The 18,060-nt window shown below is 46.3% G+C and overlaps 1 protein-coding gene across 1 annotated transcript in view; it reads left to right on the top strand.

Moving 5' to 3' along the window:
• JAK3 (Janus kinase 3) overlaps positions 1-18,060 on the top strand; it is a 792,993-nt gene that overhangs the window by 83,424 nt on the left and 691,509 nt on the right. The window contains exon 3 of the mRNA XM_073658556.1: positions 2,720-2,843. Within this exon, the coding sequence (XP_073514657.1) occupies positions 2,720-2,843 (124 nt within the window). The remainder of the gene's footprint in view (positions 1-2,719; positions 2,844-18,060) is intronic.

Genomic DNA, 18,060 nt, shown 5'->3' with positions numbered 1-18,060 from the left:
TATCGTGTACGGGAAAACGGGAAAAAAATTCCAAGTGTGGTAAAATTGCAAAAAAAGTGCAATACCACAGTTGTTTTTTATTTATTTTTTTTACCACGTTCACTGAAAGCTAAAACTGACCTGCCATTCTTATTCTCCAGGTCATTACGAGTTCGTAGACACCAAACATGTATAGGTTATTTTATATTTAAGTGGTGAAAAAAAATTCCAAAATTTGGTAAAAAAAAACTAAAAAAAAATAGCGCCATTTTCCGAGACCTGTAGCGTCTCCATTTTTCATGATCTGGGGCTGGGTGAGGGCTTATTTTTTGCACGCCGGGCTGACGTTTTTATTGATAACATTTTGGGGTAGATCCGATGTTTTGATCGCCCGTTATTGCATTTTATTGCAATTTTGCGGCGACCAAAAAACGTAATTCTGGCGTTTAGAATTTTTTTCTTGTTACGCCGTTTACCGATCGGATTAATTCTTTTTTTATATTGATAGATCGGGCGATTCTGAACGCAGATATACCAAGTATGTGTATGTGGGGTTTATTTTTTATTATTTTATTTTGAAAGGGGCAAAAGGGGGGTGATTTAAACTTTTATATTTTTTTATTTTTTTAAAAACTTTTTTTTTTCACTTACTGCATGCTTCAATAGTCTCCATAGGAGACTAGAAGCAGAAGTTGTCTGATCGTCTCTGCTACATACAGGGGATCAGCAGATCCCCTGCATATAGCAGAAATGGTCCTGTGCTATGAGCGCCGACCACTAGGTGGCGCTCATAGCAACGAGATCATGACAACCACAGGCTGCAGACCCTGGGTTGTCATGCCCACCCATCGGTGACCCGCGATCACGTGACGGGGTTGCCGATGGGCGGGGCTTATGACGCGCAACCTGGAAGCGCACGTTAAATGCCGCGGCTGTTGCGGGCACATGTCAGCTGTAAGAATCAGCTGACATGTGCTCGGTTCAGTGAGGGCTCAGCTCAGCAGCCCTCACTGAACCGGGGGTACGCAAATGTGCATACTAATACGGCAAGGGTTGGAAAGGGGTTAATGAACACAGCATTCTTTACAGCACAGTGAGATTGAGGAGGGGGAGGGTTTGCTGAGGGAGATGATCGCTGTGACACCATTTCTTCCAGTCCTTATCTTTCTCCCTGACAATACTCTGCACTGCTAGTTCAGGCACTCTACCTGACCTGTGCTTAGCTTCACTCTTGACTTGAATCCTTTTCACTTGCAGGGGCGCTTCTGTGAGATACAGAACACACACACCACCTTTATCTTCGGTTCCAGCCAGACAGTAAACAAGTTCCCCACAATCCCCCTGGTGTTCTGGTAAAACACTCCCCTTCTCCTGTGACTGTGTTAACCCCTCTAGTTGCTGGATGCTTCTGGAGCACAACACTTCCTGTCTCATGTGCTTGTGTTACTTCTAATAGTTGCTGAATGCTTTTAAAGCAACAGCACTACTGCTCCATGTCACACTCTGCAACAGCACTACTTTTGCATGTCACATCAGCCAGCGATTATGTGACCAGGAGGGCATTTTAGGTTGCAGAAAGATTATGGAAAACAAAGTATTTACAGAAGAGCTCATCTATGGCAGTTAGTTCTCATGAGAAAGACTTAGAAAGTAATGGGCAACCCCTTTAATCCTGAGTTTCTATCCACTTAAAGGCCATGGCCACCTTTTTATCCATTTTATAGAGTTCTAATGCACCTAAAGTAAAATGCATTTTTACTTAAGTGCATTTTTTTTTTTAACATTTCCTATGTAGACGTATGTGTCTCCATGGTTACGAACCACAAACAAACTCCACATTGTATGCAACAGTGCTTAGCAATAAATCTGTCCGCAGTCATAGTATGTGGAACAATAGCGATTCACTATATTTTTCTGTATTTTCACTGACAAGAAAAGAAGAAAATTGGTCTCTTGGTCTCTACACATCATTGAGAAAAGATCATACTTACCTATGCATGGTTAAAATACCTGTTCACTGCATGAAACAGACAGGCCTCAACGGTGCAGGATGGGAAATAGCACTTTTGGAAAATTCATTTGAGAGTGGTGGATGTTTAGTATTGTAAATGTAGCTTAATTATCCTTTTATGTATAGCGTGACATGCTGGATAAAAGCTTATTGTAACATCTATGTACTACACAAGTACCAACACCTTATTTCCCCACATCAATATAACATGGTTTGGGTGCATCCTGCAAAGATGAAAAACATAAATTAGTGGATATTTTCAAAAAAATGCTCAAGATTACAACCCGTGTCAAGGCTCCTCATAGTCTATGATTAAAAGCAATTCTTTGAGAAGGAAGCCAAAACCACAAGAAATCACTAAGAAAAGACCATATTACCTATGCATGGTCATTTGGAATTGTTTTTATCTTGGTCTCAATGGTCTGGAAAAAGTTTGAAAAAAGCATGGCAACAGAAAAAAAAAAACATTTTGTACACTGATTTGTAGTGCAAAATGATTTGATCTTCTTGCTTATTATTTTACTCATTAAACAATCTAAAATGTGTATTTGCTTCTGTAGACATCAACATAGAAATGTTCTATGTGTTATAAATAAATCCAGGACATAGATTGCTGTACCTAGACAATACGACACCAAGTATGATGTGTTTCATCTTTTAAAATAAGGAAAATGTGTTTGTTTTTACCTTCCGTACAGATCTCTTATATATTTTTTTCTTGTCATCCAGGAATCCTGCCTGTATATCATTCCTTGTTTGCACTGGTATCTCCTGATCTCAAGACCTGGTATAATCCAAATCACATATTTACAGTGGATGAAGGAATATCTTATGTTGTGCTTTATCGAATCAGGTGCTGCATTCCAGTTTTTTTATTTATTACTTAATGGCGTATTCTCTAGCTGTTAAATTGCTTTAATTAGTTACACAGCTTGAAAATGAGCAAGTTTGCAATTGACTTGCTTTCTCTATCTGCTGTAATTCTCCTGTAATAAGAGCTTTTATCTTTCATAATTTACAGATTGCTTCCATGGAGTTTGACCACTAGCATCCAGTTGTCTGATAGTTCTAATGTCCTTCATAAATATCTACCTTTGAAGGGAACATGTCATGTCAGATAATGCTATTAACCTGAAGACATAGGGATTAATCTGCAAGTTAATAGCATTAGAGAGGAACCCGGCCTCTGTACTGAAAGTGCGGCATGTGGGAGAAAATGAACATTATTCCTCCCAGAAGCTGCCAGTTTTCAGTTATGCAGGCATGACAGCACTGTTTCAGACACTGCACACAGTACTGCAAGCTCACCCTGGCATTTTAGACGGACCGACAGCTTTGCAGTGCCTCAGTGAAGTGTCTCTATAGGGTTAATCCGCAGGTTTGCATTAGAAAGGTGTCAACTACTGTGCTGAAAAGGCAGATGCTGGAAGTCATTTCCGCTTTCAGTCATTTCTCACAGTGCTGTTAGTACGCCCCTGCACTTTGATTGACAGCTGGCTGTGCAGTGCATCAGTGCAGAGCAGGCTGTCAGTCAAAGTGCCAATCATGCTTACAGTCTCTACTCACTGTGTACTGAGTGATAACTGGAGTTATGTCAGCACACCTGTATTACTGAAAGTTGGCAGCTCATTGGAGGAGTAAAGTTAATTTTCTCCCAGGAGCTCCACTTTCAGTACGACCGCCAGGCACCTTTCTAATACTATTAACCTGCAGATTAACTTTAGATATGCAGGTTAATAGCCAATTAATTATCCAACGTCACAGGTGCCGTTTAACCCCTTCACGACCTTGTTATTTTCCGTTGTTTTTTTTTGTTTTTTCCTCCTCTTTTTCCAAAAGCCATAACTTTTTTTTCCGTCAATATAGCCGAATGAGGGCTTGTTTTTTGGTTGACAAATTTTACATTTGATTAACATCATTCATTTGATCATGTGATGCACTGGAAAGCGGGAAAAAAATTCCAAGTGAGTTGAAATTGCAAAAAAAGTGCAATTCCACAATTTTTTTTTGTTTTTTTATTTACCATGTTCACTATATGGTAAAACTGACCTGGCAATAAGATTCTTCAGGTCACAAAGAGTATGCAGATACCAAACATGTATAGTTTTTTTTTTACTTAAGTGGTGAAAAAAAATTTGGAAATTTGTAGTAAAAAAATATTTCGCTTGTGTTGCCATTTCCCGAGACCCGTAGCGTTTTCATTTTTCAGCATATGGGGCTGTGTGATGGCTTATTGTTTGCACCCTGAGCTGACGTTTTTACTGATGCCATATTGGGGTGGATACAATGTTTTGATCATCTTGCATTCTATCACAATGTTGCTGCAGCCAAAAAAAACGTAATTCTGGTGTTTTGATATTTTTGTTGTTTTGCCATTTACGGATCAGATAAATTTACTTTTTATTTTGATAGATAAGACTTTTATGAACGCAGCTATACCAAATAAGTGTATTTTTTTATTGTTTTATTTTTAATGGGGCTGATTTGAACTTGTGTTTTTTTTTCCTTTTTTTCATATTTTAATAACTTTTCATTGTATTTAAAAGTCCCCTTGGGGGACTTGAAGTTTCGGATATCAAATCACTTCTGTTATACATAGCAGTGCATTAGCATGGCTAAGTATATCAGAAATCACTATCTCCTATGAACACCAACCATGGCGTTCATAGGAGGATCGTAATGACAGGCACAGGGGTCATCAGCAGACCCCCCGGCTGTCATGTCAACCCATAGCACCCTGCAATCATGTCACGGGCGCACCGATGGGAGCATGGAATGACATGCTCCCATGTTAAATGCCACTGTCAGAGATTGACAGTGGGATTTAACAGGTTAACAGCCACAAGCGGAACTCCACTTCACCTCCGGCTCTTAAAGGCACATGATGGCTGATTAAAACAGTCATCATGTGCAGGGAAAGATGCTGGCTTGGCGTGAGAGCCTATATCAAAGGCAGGGACTCAACTTTTGATGTACAAGTGCGTCTGCATAATAAATTTTGGAAATTGGATACCACTCCGCTGGAAAACTTTTTCTTCATTAGTACAGGACAGCACAGTTCTAATAAAGGCACATTAATGAACACAGCATTCTTTACGGCAAAGTGAGATGGAGGAGGGGGGGTGGTTTGCTGAGGGTGATGATCCCTGTGACACCATTTCTTCCAGTCCTTATCTTTCTGCCTGACAATACTCGGCACTGTTAGTTCAGGAACTCTACATGACCTGTGCTTAGCTTCATTCCTAACTTGAATCTGTTACGGGTGGTGGAATCTCTGTGCTTCGGTGCAAGGAGGGACCAGAGGGGCGCGACTAAGTGCCTACTCGGCCTGACTAAGGTCTCATGGCGGCTCAATCGACTCCGTGAACCAGGGAGGGACCGAGCAGGGGGACCAGGTGCCACTCTGGGACCGACCTTGTATGAGAGCAGGTGACTCCCACAGGTCAGATGGCAGGAACTGACCGGTACAGCACATGAGCACGGCAGGAAGGCTGACGGGTGGTCTGGGTAGATAAGCAGGCTGGTTCAGCAGGTAGCCAGACGGGTGCTCTGGGTAGGTGAGCTGGCAGGCACGACAGGTAACAGGTAGGTGCTCCAGGTAGGCAGGCTGGCGGGCACGACAGGTAACTGGCAGGTGTTCCAGGTAGGCAGGCTGGCGGGTACTACAGGTAACAGACAGGTGCTTCCAGGTAAGCAGGCTGGTGGGCACGGCAGGTAACTGGCAGGTGCTTTCAGGTAAGCAGGCTGGCGGGCAGAGCTATAGACAGGCTGGCGGGCTGGACTGTAGACAGACTGGCGAGCAGGACTGACAGGCAGCGGTACCTGAGGGCTGAAGCAAGTGTTAGCACACAGAACAACAACCTTGCACAGGCACTTCTATTTTGGAGGAGGTGCCTTATATAGGGGCAGTCCTCTGGCCATTGGCCGGGGACTCTCTAGGATGGCGCTCGTGGCGCCTTTAAGAGGGAGGGAGCGCGCGTGCGCGCCCTAAGCACAGAGCCTGGGAAGCTGCGTGCGATGCACTCCACAGCATCAGAGGAACGGAAGGACGCCGGACCTGGACCACGGTGGTGAGGGAACGGTGTCTCTGCCCGGCAGGAGGCAGAGATGGTGATGCTACAGTACCCCCCCCCCCTTTACGCCCCCTCTTCTTAAGGCCCGCAAGAAATTTTTTAAGAAGAAGAGGGGCAAGAATGTTCTCCTTGGGTTCCCAAGACCTCTCCTCCGGGCCAAAACCCTTTCAATCCACAGGAAAGAAAGTCTTTCCTCTTACCCTCTTGGTGGCCAAAATGTTTTTTACCTCAAAGACGCCCTCAGAAGAGACTGGAGCTGGAGCGGTACCTGGATCGTCAGAGAAAGAATTAAGGACAACAGGTTTGAGGAGGGATACATGAAAGGAGTTGGGAATCCGTAAGGTGACCGGGAGTTTCAGCTTGTAATCAACGGGATTAATTTGGTTAAGAACCTCGAACGGACCGATGAACTGCGGACCCAACTTATAGGAAGGTATCTTGAGACGAACATATTTGGAGGAAAGCCAGACCTTGTCTCCCGGACGGAACTGAGGCGGATCCAGACTTCTCTTATCAGCATGTTTCCTCATCTGCTTGGAAGACTGAAGAAGTGCAGATCTAGTGTCTTCCCAAATAGCTGAAAATTTGCTGACCAGAGACTCCGCGGCAGGATTGTCCACAGAAGAGGAGACGGGAAACGGAATCTGGGGGTGTTGACCGTAGACCACAAGGAACGGGGATTGAGAAGAAGACTCGCTCTCATGGTTATTATAGGAGAACTCGGCCCAGGGCAGGAGCTCAACCGAATCGTTATGGTGAGCGTTGACAAAGTGCCGAAGAAAGCTGGTAAGGACCTGGTTGATACGTTCCACTTGACCATTGGACTGAGGATGATAAGCAGAGGAGAAATCCAAGGAGACATCCAGCAGCTTACACGTAGCTCTCCAGAAGCGCAAAGTGAACTGAACACAATGTGGAGTGGTAGGCCGTGGAGATGAAAAATGTGATGGATGAAGTCCCTAGCCAGCACCAATGCAGACGGGAGACCAGTGGGCCATTTTAGAAAAGCGGTCAGCGACCACCCAAATGACAGAACATCTGGCAGAAACAAGAAGATCCGTAATGAAGTCCATTGCAAAGTGTTGCCATGGAGCAGAAGGTACGGGAAGAGGAAGAAGACAGCCGGATGGAAGGGCACAGAATGAATAAGCCGCGACGAAGTCCACAACATCCTTGCATAGAGAAGGCCACCAGTAATGTCGGGTGATGAGCAGAAAGGTCTTCCTCTGGCCAGCATGACCGGCTAGTTTGGATGAATGGCCCCAGAGTAGAACCTTCTTACGATCCGGAACCGCTACAAAGGTCTTACTGGGTGGAAGATGAGACAGGTCAAACGGAGCCACAGTCATTACTTTGGAGGGGTCGATGATATGTAGAGGCTCCTCCTCTTGGTCGGAAGACAGGAATGAGTGGGAAAGAGCGTCAGCTTCAATGTTCTTGTCCGCCGGGCGGTAATGCAGAGTGAAGCAGAATCGGGCAAAGAATAGAGACCACCTGGCCTGACGCGGATTTAATCTTTGAGCGTTCTGCAAATAAGCCAGGTTTTTGTGGTCAGTGTAGATAACCACCGGGTGCAGAGCCCCCTCCAGCAAGTAGCGTCACTTCTCCAGCGCTAATTTGATGGCCATTTGCTCACGATCTCTTATGAAGTAGTTGTGCTCAGATGAGGAGAAGAGTTTGGAGAAGAAACAGCAGGTAACCATTCTCCCAGACGAGGATTTCTGGGTGAGCACCGCTCCGGCTCCAGAGGAGGAAGCATCAACCTCCAGGAAGAACTGCCTGTTGCAATCCTGACGGTGTAGCACAGGAGCGGAGGAGAAGGCTTGTTTTAGGGAGATGAAGGCCTCCTCCGCTTCGGAAGTCCATTTCCTGGGATTTGCTCCTTTACAGGAGAGCGCGGAGATGGGAGCAGTCCGGGAGGAGAAATGAGGAATGAAGAGGTGTTAGTAATTTGCGAAGCCCAGGAATTGCTGAATCGCCTTCAACCCCTCCGGTCGGGACCACTTTAAGACGGCAGAGACCTTCTCAGGATCCATCTGCAGACCAGTTTCAGAGATAATATAGCCCAGGAACGGTAGAGAGGTCTGCTCAAAGAGCCATTTTTCGAACTTAGCATTAGTGTTGAGCCACCCCCGTAGTGTTCGAGTTTGGTTCTGTTCGTCGAACACCCGTGTGTTCGCCGAACTGTTCGTCGAACTGTTCGTCGAACACCTTCGAACACCGTTAAAACCAATGGCAGGCAAACAAAAACACATAGAAACACATAGAAAACACCTTCAAAGGTGTCCAAAAGCTGACAAACTGCTCAGAAGACACAACTAACACATGGAAAAGTGACAAGTACATATAGTCATGCGAAAAGAAAAGAGGTGGAGGAGTAAAAGGAGGGGGAGACACAAATATAGGCATGTCATGCCCTTCTAAAATCCAAAAAGTGAGAAGCCGACACGTTCAGTCCGCTCCTGCCCGTGCCACCTCCGTCTTGCCGGGTTTGTGCCAGAGCCGCGGTGAACCCTGACGGCCAGCCCCCCTCTCCCAATACTGGTGCCTGTCCGCTGGTGGGTCGAGCGAGCCCCCCTGTGGTGGAGGCAGCTCTAAGCTTTTTAATTTAAATTGTCTCTCTAATTTGAATGAATACACTTTAAATCCATTTACAAGGATCTATTGGAGGGCAAGTCTCATGCCAGCAGCCGCGTAATTCCAGCTCCAGTAGCGTCCACTAAAGCTGCTGCAGTTAAAAAGCTTTTATAAGGATCGAGCTCGGCTGTCCACCGCAAGGCATCCTACTGCCAGTCCCAGCCCCTATGCCTTGGGGTGCCTCCTGATGCTCTTCACTGAGTATCCCGTGGTCCCGAAGCATTTCCTTTGAAAAAATTAAGTGTCCAAACTACAGGTGGTGTAGCTTGCTTAACAGCCGGGATAATCCGCTGACTAGCAGACACTGCTACTAGGCACAAAGTATTTCCTGGGCTAGATGCAGTTAAAAATTTGTAATTAGATACTCTCGTTGGATGCTGAGAAAGCATTCCATAGAGTCTCCTGGCACGCCATATATGATTCTCTTAAAAAGCTTGGGGTAGGGGTCTAGGGGACCCTTTTATAGCCAAAATCACGGCCCTGTATCACAATACGTCACCTAGGCTGAAGATAAATGGAACTGTAGCACCCTGAGGGCTCGGTTGCTACAGAGGTATTGCACCTCACCCAGAGGTGTGATATCTCACTCTCAGGTAAGGATGGAGTGTGGATCAGGACCCGACACCTGCATGCATTACACCACATTGCCGTGGGGCAGGGCGACCAATATGCCTCTGAGATGGGCACGACAGTCCCTGTCCCTGGCTGGAGTGGGGGGAGGGAACACTGAGGAAGGGGAACCCTGTAGTGCAGGAGCAGGGAGGAAGCAGTTCCTGGGTGCATTGAGAAGGGAGTATAAAAGGTGGGCACCATCTTAGTTCAGTGCAGAGAAGTGGCAGGGAGCAGGGGCTCTGCAAGAGCTCTGCTCCGGAGGCGGGCCTAGTAACAGAGGCCCAGGCCTGGAAGAGGGAGAAGGAAGGAAGAGGAGCGGAGAAGGCTCCAGGAACGAGGAATGAAGGGATCCCAGGGGTGCGGACGGGCGAGTCGCCACCGCACGCCCGAATTCACCTGCGTGGAGGGGTCAGGCCAAAGGGGGAGACCGGTCCCCGAAACTAGTGGAGGCAGGAAACGACCCTCAGCTAGAAACCGGAGGCTCTGACACTTTATGTGGCGCAGCCCCTCGCTACACCCGCTAGGAAGGCACCACATAGGGTCAGGGAAACTGGCGCCAAGTTTACCAAGAGGAGGCCCGAGGCAGCCGGACAGAAGTGTTGGTAAGAAAGGCCAGACAAAGGACACACAAAGGGGGTCCTGTGAAGCGCTCCAAAGTTATCTGGGAGTTGTCTGAGCCCCTCACCTGGTGAGCACAGTACGACGTGGGCAGCTGTTACCTGCAGACGTGGTCTGGATAATAAGAACTGTGAGTAAAGGCCCTGGACTGCATCACTGACTCCGTGTCGTTACTGCTGCTGCCCTGCACCATCACCCCCATCCTCCGCATACACTGCCCTGAGGCTATACTCCTCCCGTGGGAAGTTATGCTACGCTCTGCTGCACCCACAACACCAGCCTCAGCGGTCTGCCCTGCAGCGGCGGTTCACTCTGACCGCAATCCACGGGTGGCGTAGTCGGACATTTAAACATCAAAACCACATAAATAGTTCCGCCACTGGTTTGACCACCCTGAGCCACGGAACAGGGTCGCCGCCACGAAGACTACAACCACCAGCATCCACCAAAAAGGGTCCGGCTCCGGGTGTCCCAAGGCCCAGGGGGTGCATCAGAACATTTTCATCACCTTTCACAATCACCAATGGGACAAGGCAGGGATGTCCTCTGTCCCCTCTCTTATACATCCTAGTGACGGAGCACCTGCTCTCATCAATTCGCCATAACCCCAATATTAGGTGGATTGAGGTGGGAGGCACCGAGTACAAGTGCTCTCTATTTGCTGATGATGTCCTAGTATATATCACTCAATCACATATATCCATCCATGCTGTTATGGCTGAAATAGATCACTTTGTTACATGGTCAAATTTTAAAATCAATGCAGCGAAGTCTGAGGCCCTCGATGTCTCCCTCCCCAAATCCATATAGAATTCCATCCAGTCCAACTTTCCCTTTGCCTAGCCCTCACAGGGTATCAAATACTTAGGAATTCCTATTCATAGAGACCTCTCCCATCTATGTTATCTTAATTTTGGGCCCTTTATTGAACAACTCCATACAGACCACGGTTGGCAAGTTAGAACTGTAAGATTCACTACGTGAACCACTGGTGTTTTGTGGAAAAGCACATGTACACTGTGTTCCAAATTATTATGCAAAAAGTGTTTAGGAGTGATAAGGGAAGAATTTGTTTGTTTGTCAGTTAAACTCATTGATGGTGATGTGTGTCAGGGCTCTTTATATCACTGTAAGCAATTGCAGACACCTGTGCTAATTAGTTTGGCAGGTGTGTCCAATGAAAGGCAAGACTACTTAAGAAGGCTGTCTCACATTATTAAGCAGCCTACATTTTCTGCCAAAATGGGAAAGAAAAAGGATGTGTCGGCTGCTGAGAAGCAACAAATTGTGGAGTGTTTAGGTCAAGGCATGACTACAATCAACATTGTACGATGATCAGGATGAAGTGTCTTGGCAATCAACAAGTATGTAGCTGATTCACAGTACACACGTGTGCGTGCTGATAAGGGCAAATTGAGGACTCTTTCCTACAGGCAATTACGTCAGGTTAAAAGAGCAGCGGCAAAAAAGCCTTGTCATAGCAGCAGACAAGTGTTTGAAGCTGCTGGTGCCTCCAACGTCCCCCGAACAACAAGATGCAGGGTCCTTCAGAGGTTTGCAGCTGTGCATACGCCATCCTGTCGACCTCCTCTATCCACTTCACACAAGCAGAAACGGCTCCAGTGGGCTAAACATTACATGAAGACTGATTTCAAAACTGTTTTGTTCACGGATGAGTGCCGTGCAGCGCTCGATGGTCCAGATGGATGGAGTGGAGGATGGCTGGTTGATGGACACCCCACGCAAACACGGCTACAGCGCCAACAAGGAGGAGGTGGAGTAATGTTTTGGGCTGGAATCATGGGGAGAGAGATTGTCGGCCCCTTTAGGATCCCTGAAGGCGCTAAAGATGAACTCCATAATGTATGTGGATTTTCTCAAACAGCACTTCCTGCCATGGTTCAAGAAGAAGAACCGTGTATTTCACAGCAAGATCATTTTTCTGCATGATAATGCACCATCTCATGCTGCACATAAAACATCTGCATCTCTGGCTGATATGGGCATAAAAGGGGACAAACTTATGGTGTGACCCCCATGCTCCCCTGACCTCTACCCCATTCAGAACCTCTGGAGCATCATCAAAAGGAGTGTCTATGATGGCGGGAGGCAGTTCACATCTAAGCAACACCTCTGGGAGGGTATTCTGTCCTCATGCAAAACAATTGAAGCAGAAACCATCCAAAACCTGACAAATTCAATGGACGAGAGAGTTCAGAAGCTCCTTTCGAACAAGGGGTCCTATGTGAAAATGTAACATCACCTACAATAAAGTTTTGAGTTGAAAACTGTTTGATTTCAGTTTCTAATAACCTGCTAATGCTTATAATTTCAAAAATGACCATTTTTTTGGTCTTTATTAAAATGAAAAGGTTGATCGAAAAGTTTGGGGGATCTAAGAGTGTGGCAACCCAGTAGTCATGATTACTTCGAATTCTGACAATATGAGGGTCATGTTGCAGGTAGTGCAGCAAAAAGGCACTTATGTGTCTTGCGCATCTCGGAGCCCCAAAATTATTTTCCGGGCTAGATGCAGCTAAAAATTATTATTAATTTTAAATCTGGTGGAGCTTAGTATAGATGGCCTAATAGGATCAGTGCTGCACACTGCTACAAAGCCCAAATTATTTTCCAGCCAAGATACAGATAAACATGATTAGTAATTTTAAATCTGGTGGAGCTTATTATAGATGGCCTAATAGAATCAGTGCTGCACACTGCTACAAAGCCCAAATTATTTTCCAGCCAAGATACAGATAAACATGATTAGTAATTTGAAAGCTTAAAACGGTTGGTAGGGTGATTTTAACCAATCATCAAGCTTTTACTCTCCCCAGGATGACACAGGGGTAGAAAAGTCGTTTCGGATCCATGATTTGTTCATCTTTATGAACGTGAGTCTGTCTACATTATCAGTGGAGAGCCGCGTGCGCTTATCTGTCAGCACACCACCAGCAGCGCTGAACACACGTTCAGACAGAACGCTGGCTGCGGGGCATGACAAGATCTCCAAGGCGTAAGTGGCTAGCTCCGGCCATTTATCCAGATTGGAAGCCCAAAAAGAGCAAGGGTCCAGTGACACAGTCATGGCTTCAATGTTTACTTGGAGATACTCCTGTACCATCGTCTCTAGGCGTTGACTATGTGTCAGACTTCTTGTCTCCTGTGGCCTTGCAAAGGATGGGCTAAAAAAGTGGTGAAATGATTCCGCAAAATTGATGTTATCAGCAGATACTGTGGTTCTGTTACGGTTTGAGTGCTGAACACTTGACGGTCCCACGGTTGGCAAGTTGGAACTGTGAGATTCACTACGTGCACCACTGGTGTTTTGTGGAAAAGCACATGTAAGATTCTGCAACAGTCTCTGCTGATACTCCTGCATGCGTGCATCCCTTTCTATGGCAGGAATAATTTCGGCAAATTTACTTTTGTACCGGGGATCTAACAGTGTGGCAACCCAGTAGTCAGGATTATTTCTAATTCTCACAATTCGAGGGTCATGTTGCAGGTAGTGCAGCAAGAAGGCACTCATGTGTGTTGCGCATCCAGGAGCACCAAGTCCCTGTTGTGTTGGTGGCGAGGTAACAATCATGCTTCCTTCCTCTGTCCTCTCCCCCCAACCTCGCACAACAGAAATGTGATCAAGGTCTCCCTCATCTGATGAGTCTTCCATCAGTTCGTCCTTCACTTCTTCCTGCGCTCCTGCACCTTCCTCACTAGTTTGGCTGCTACCATGCGCCCTGGTAAAACTATCTCCCCCACCCTCACATGCCTGCCGCCTTGGTGCTGCCGACCGTCAGGACCTTGCAGATGTTAGCCCTTCCGCATACAACTCCTCCTCCTCTACTTCCTCCACCTCCTCTTGTGCCACCACCTGACTCCGAATTCTGTTTAACATGTGCTCCAGCATGTAAATCACCGGAATAGTCATGCTGATAATGGCATCGTCAGCACTAAACATCTTCGTCGCCATTTCAAAACTGTGCAGAAGGGTGCATAGGTCCCTGATCTGAGACCACTCCTCCAGCGTGATTTGCCCCACCTCTGGATCTCGTTGGCCCAGGCTATACGTCAGAACGTATTGCACCAGGGCTTGTTGGTGCTGCCACAGTCGCTGCAACATGTGCAGAGTTGAATTCCACCGGGTAGGCACATCGCATTTTAGCCGGTGAAGTGGCAGGCCCAACGACTTCTGTAGAGATGTAAGTCGCTGAGCTGCGGGATGCGAACGGCGGAAGTGAGCACACAGCGACCGTGCCCTCTGCAGAAGGCCATCTAGTCTGGGATAGTGGGCTAAAAATTGCTGGACAACCAGGTTCAACACGTGAGCCATACAAGGCACGTGTGTGACATTGCCCCGGCGAAGGGCCGCACCCAGGTTTGCAGCATTGTCGCACACGGCCTTCCCTGGTTTCAGGTCCAGTGGAGACAACCATTCATGAAATTGGTTCTCCAGAGCTGACCACAACTCCTCAGCTGTGTGACTCACATTTCCCAGACATTTCAAAGTAAAAACCGCCTGATGACGTTGAGCCCTACTGCCAGCATAGTAAGGAGGTGTGCAGGATCCCTTCTGCGCAGTTACAAAGCTTGTGGCATGACCAGACAGGCTTTGGGTGCAGGTGGAAGACCGAGAGGAGGTTGAGGAGGCAGAAGCAGTGGAGGAACTTTGACATAAAGAGGATTGACGCACAACTCGTGGGGACGGCAAGACTTGGACAGCAGCCCCTTGTCCTGCTGTCACCATAGTTACCCAGTGCCCAGTCAGCGACATGTAACGCCCCTGTCCATGCCTACTCGTCCAAGTGTCTGTGGTGAAATGCACCCTGTCACACACAGAGTTTCTCAAAGAAGCGGTGATGTTGTGTGCGACATGCTGGTGGATCGCAGGCACACCTTTCTTTGAGAAGTAGTGCCGACTGGGCATCTGGTACTGGGGCACTGCGACGGACATAAGGTCTCGAAAATCCTCTGTGTCCACCAGGCGGAAAGGCAGCATTTCTGTAGCCAAGAGCTTGCAGATGGTGAAATTCAACCTCTTAGCTTTCTCATGGCTAGGAGGAAATGGTCTTTTACTTGTCCACATCTGAGGGACCGAGGGCTGGCTATTGTGCTTAGACGGGGTTGATAAGGGTGTCCCCGGCAAACTGCCGGTCTGTGAGGAAGATGCAGGCGGACATGTTAGGTTGCCTTGATCCAAAGGTGGTGCTATCGATGTCGGACAGCGCTCAACACCAGCTGGTGTTACCACCTCCAAAGAAAATGATGACCTGCCAATCACGCTGGCTGTTGCGGGTAAAGAGGTGGCAGGTCTGCGCCCCAAAACAGGTGTGACTGCTGTCCCCCCAGTCACAGAGGATGAAGAGGCCGCGGATGCACAAGATATGGCAGACGGTGGTTGGCCCGGCCGGCTAGGCCGCATTGTAGCACACTGAGCTTCCCACTGCAACTTATGCTTCATGTCCATGTGCCGGTTCATGCATGAAGTACTCAAACTATGTATTTTTTGGCCTCTACTTAGCTTTTGCTGACAAATGTTACAGATAACACGAGTTGGGTCATCTTTATCGATCTGAAAAAATGCCCAGGCTATGCAAGGCTTAGCACCCATGCGACCTGAAGAGCCACCACGACTTGTGGTGAGAGGCAGAGTTGTGTTTGAGGATGCAGTTGTTGACGTGCTTCCAGTACTACGTCTCTGTCCAGGAAGGCGCAACCTGACCTCGTCGTCACTAGCATCTTCCTCCACCTCCTCTGCTGACCTCATCTCTTGGCTGACTGTGGGTTGACAGTAAGTGGGATCTCCAACCTCATCATCATCACCCTGTGCATTATCACACCCGTCGTCCTCAGAGCCAACCTGTTCCTGCCCTGACAAAAAACTAAAGTTGTCGCTCCAATCAGGTATTTGAGTCTCATCATCGTCTTCCTCATTGTCTCCACCAACAGGAGTTACAGTTTGGGAATGTGGGTCTACATTATGGTCAGAACCTTCTGCGTCTGGTCCTGGATCCGACTCATAAAGATTCTGGGCATCAGTGCAGATCATTTCCTCGTCTGGATTCACAGAAGCGCTGGAGTCGACCTCTGATTCCCAGGCTATAGTATGAGTAAACAGCTCTGCAGACTCAACCATCTGTTCTACCTCATACTCAGACGGGCAGCTGGAGATTTGGGAGCTGTGAGGAAGCAAGTGCGATTGGGGTGACACCTTTGAGGACTGGAGTATTTGTGATGTTGAAGTTGATGTGGAGGAGAGCCCACTTAAAGGAGCACTTGATATCCGTTGAAGCACCTGCTGTTTTTGTGCCTCATCTGGAATTTGTAGCGATTGGCGTGGCCGTAAGAAAGGGATCTTATCACATTGTCCGCTAAAAGAAGTAGACATTTTAGTTTGGCTGGAAGATGGTCTTTCTTCTGCAGATGTTACTGTTGCTTTAACACCTACCCCACGGACACAACCTTTTTTCCCCTTCCCAACACGCCTATTCCCCTTTCCACCAGCAGCAGGCCTTTTTCCACTCATTTTGGTGGTTAACTAATTCACAACTCTGGAGTTGTTTGCACAAAAAAACAATGGATGGGAACCGAGCAGAGCTGAGTGGCCAAACTGTGGTATTAGGCCAAAACTATTGGCTGGGTTAGATGGAGAAAAAAATTATATTCGATTTGCAACCTGATGGAGGTCAGTATAGATGGACTAATAGAACAAGTCCCACACACAGCTAGAAGCCCAAATATTTTTTCAGAGGTAGATGCAGAAAAAAAATATATTCAGTTTGCAACCTGATGGAGGTCAGTATAGGTGGACTAATAGAGAAAGTCCCACACACTGCAAGAAGGCCAAATATTTTTTCAGAGCTAGATGCAGACAAAAAATTATTTTGAATTTGCAACCTGATGGAGGTCAGTATAGGTGGACTAATAGAACAAGTCCCACACACTGCTAGAAGGCCAAATATTTTTTCAGAGCTAGATGCAGAAAAAAATTATATTCAGTTTGCAACCTGATGGAGGTCAGTATAGATGGACTAATAGAACAAGTCCCACACACAGCTAGAAGCCCAAATATTTTTTCAGAGGTAGATGCAGAAAAAAATTATATTCAGTTTGCAACCTGATGGAGGTCTGTATAGATGGTTTAATAGAACAAGTCCCACACACAGCTAGAAGCCCAATATGTTTTCAGAGGTAGATGCAGAAAAAAAATTATTTTTAATTTGCAACCTGATGGAGGTCAGTATAGATGGACTAATAGAGAAAGTCCCACACACTGCTAGAAGGCCAAATATTTTTTCAGAGATAGATGCAGAAAAAAATTATATTCAGTTTGCAACCTGATGGAGGTCTGTATAGATGGACTAATAGAAAAATTCCCACACACAGCTAGAAGCCCAAATATTTTTTCAGAGGTAGATGCAGATAAAAATTATTTTTAATTTGCAACCTGATGGAGGTCAGTATAGATGGACTAATAGAGAAAGTCCCACACACTACTAGAAGGCCAAATATTTTTTCAGAGCTAGATGCAGAAAAAAATTATATTCAATTTGCAACCTGATGGAGGTCAGTATAGATGGACTAATAGAACAAGTCCCACACACAGCTAGAAGCCCAAATATTTTTTCAGAGGTAGATGCAGAAAAAAAATATATTCAGTTTGCAACTTGATGGAGGTCAGTATAGATGGACTAATAGAGAAAGTCCCACACACTGCTAGAAGGCCAAATATTTTTTCAGAGCTAGATGCAGACAAAAAATTATTTTGAATTTGCAACCTGATGGAGGTCAGTATAGGTGGTCTAATAGAACAAGTCCCACACACTGCTAGAAGGCCAATTATTTTTTCAGAGCTAGATGCAGAAAAAAATTATATTCAGTTTGCAACCTGATGGAGGTCAGTATAGATGGACTAATAGAACAAGTCCCACACACAGCTAGAAGCCCAAATATTTTTTCAGAGGTAGATGCAGAAAAAAATTATATTCAGTTTGCAACCTGATGGAGGTCTGTATAGATGGATTAATAGAACAAGTCCCACACACAGCTAGAAGCCCAATATTTTTTCAGAGGTAGATGCAGAAAAAAAATTATTTTTAATTTGCAACCTGATGGAGGTCAGTATAGATG

This window comes from Phyllobates terribilis, unplaced genomic scaffold, assembly GCF_046119375.1.
Source record: "Phyllobates terribilis strain yellow unplaced genomic scaffold, ASM4611937v1 Scaffold_1__5_contigs__length_1240528914, whole genome shotgun sequence".
Taxonomy (NCBI): Eukaryota; Metazoa; Chordata; class Amphibia; order Anura; family Dendrobatidae; genus Phyllobates; species Phyllobates terribilis.
The sequence above is the reverse complement of the archived record's forward strand: the minus strand, read 5'-3'. Positions and strand labels throughout refer to the sequence as shown.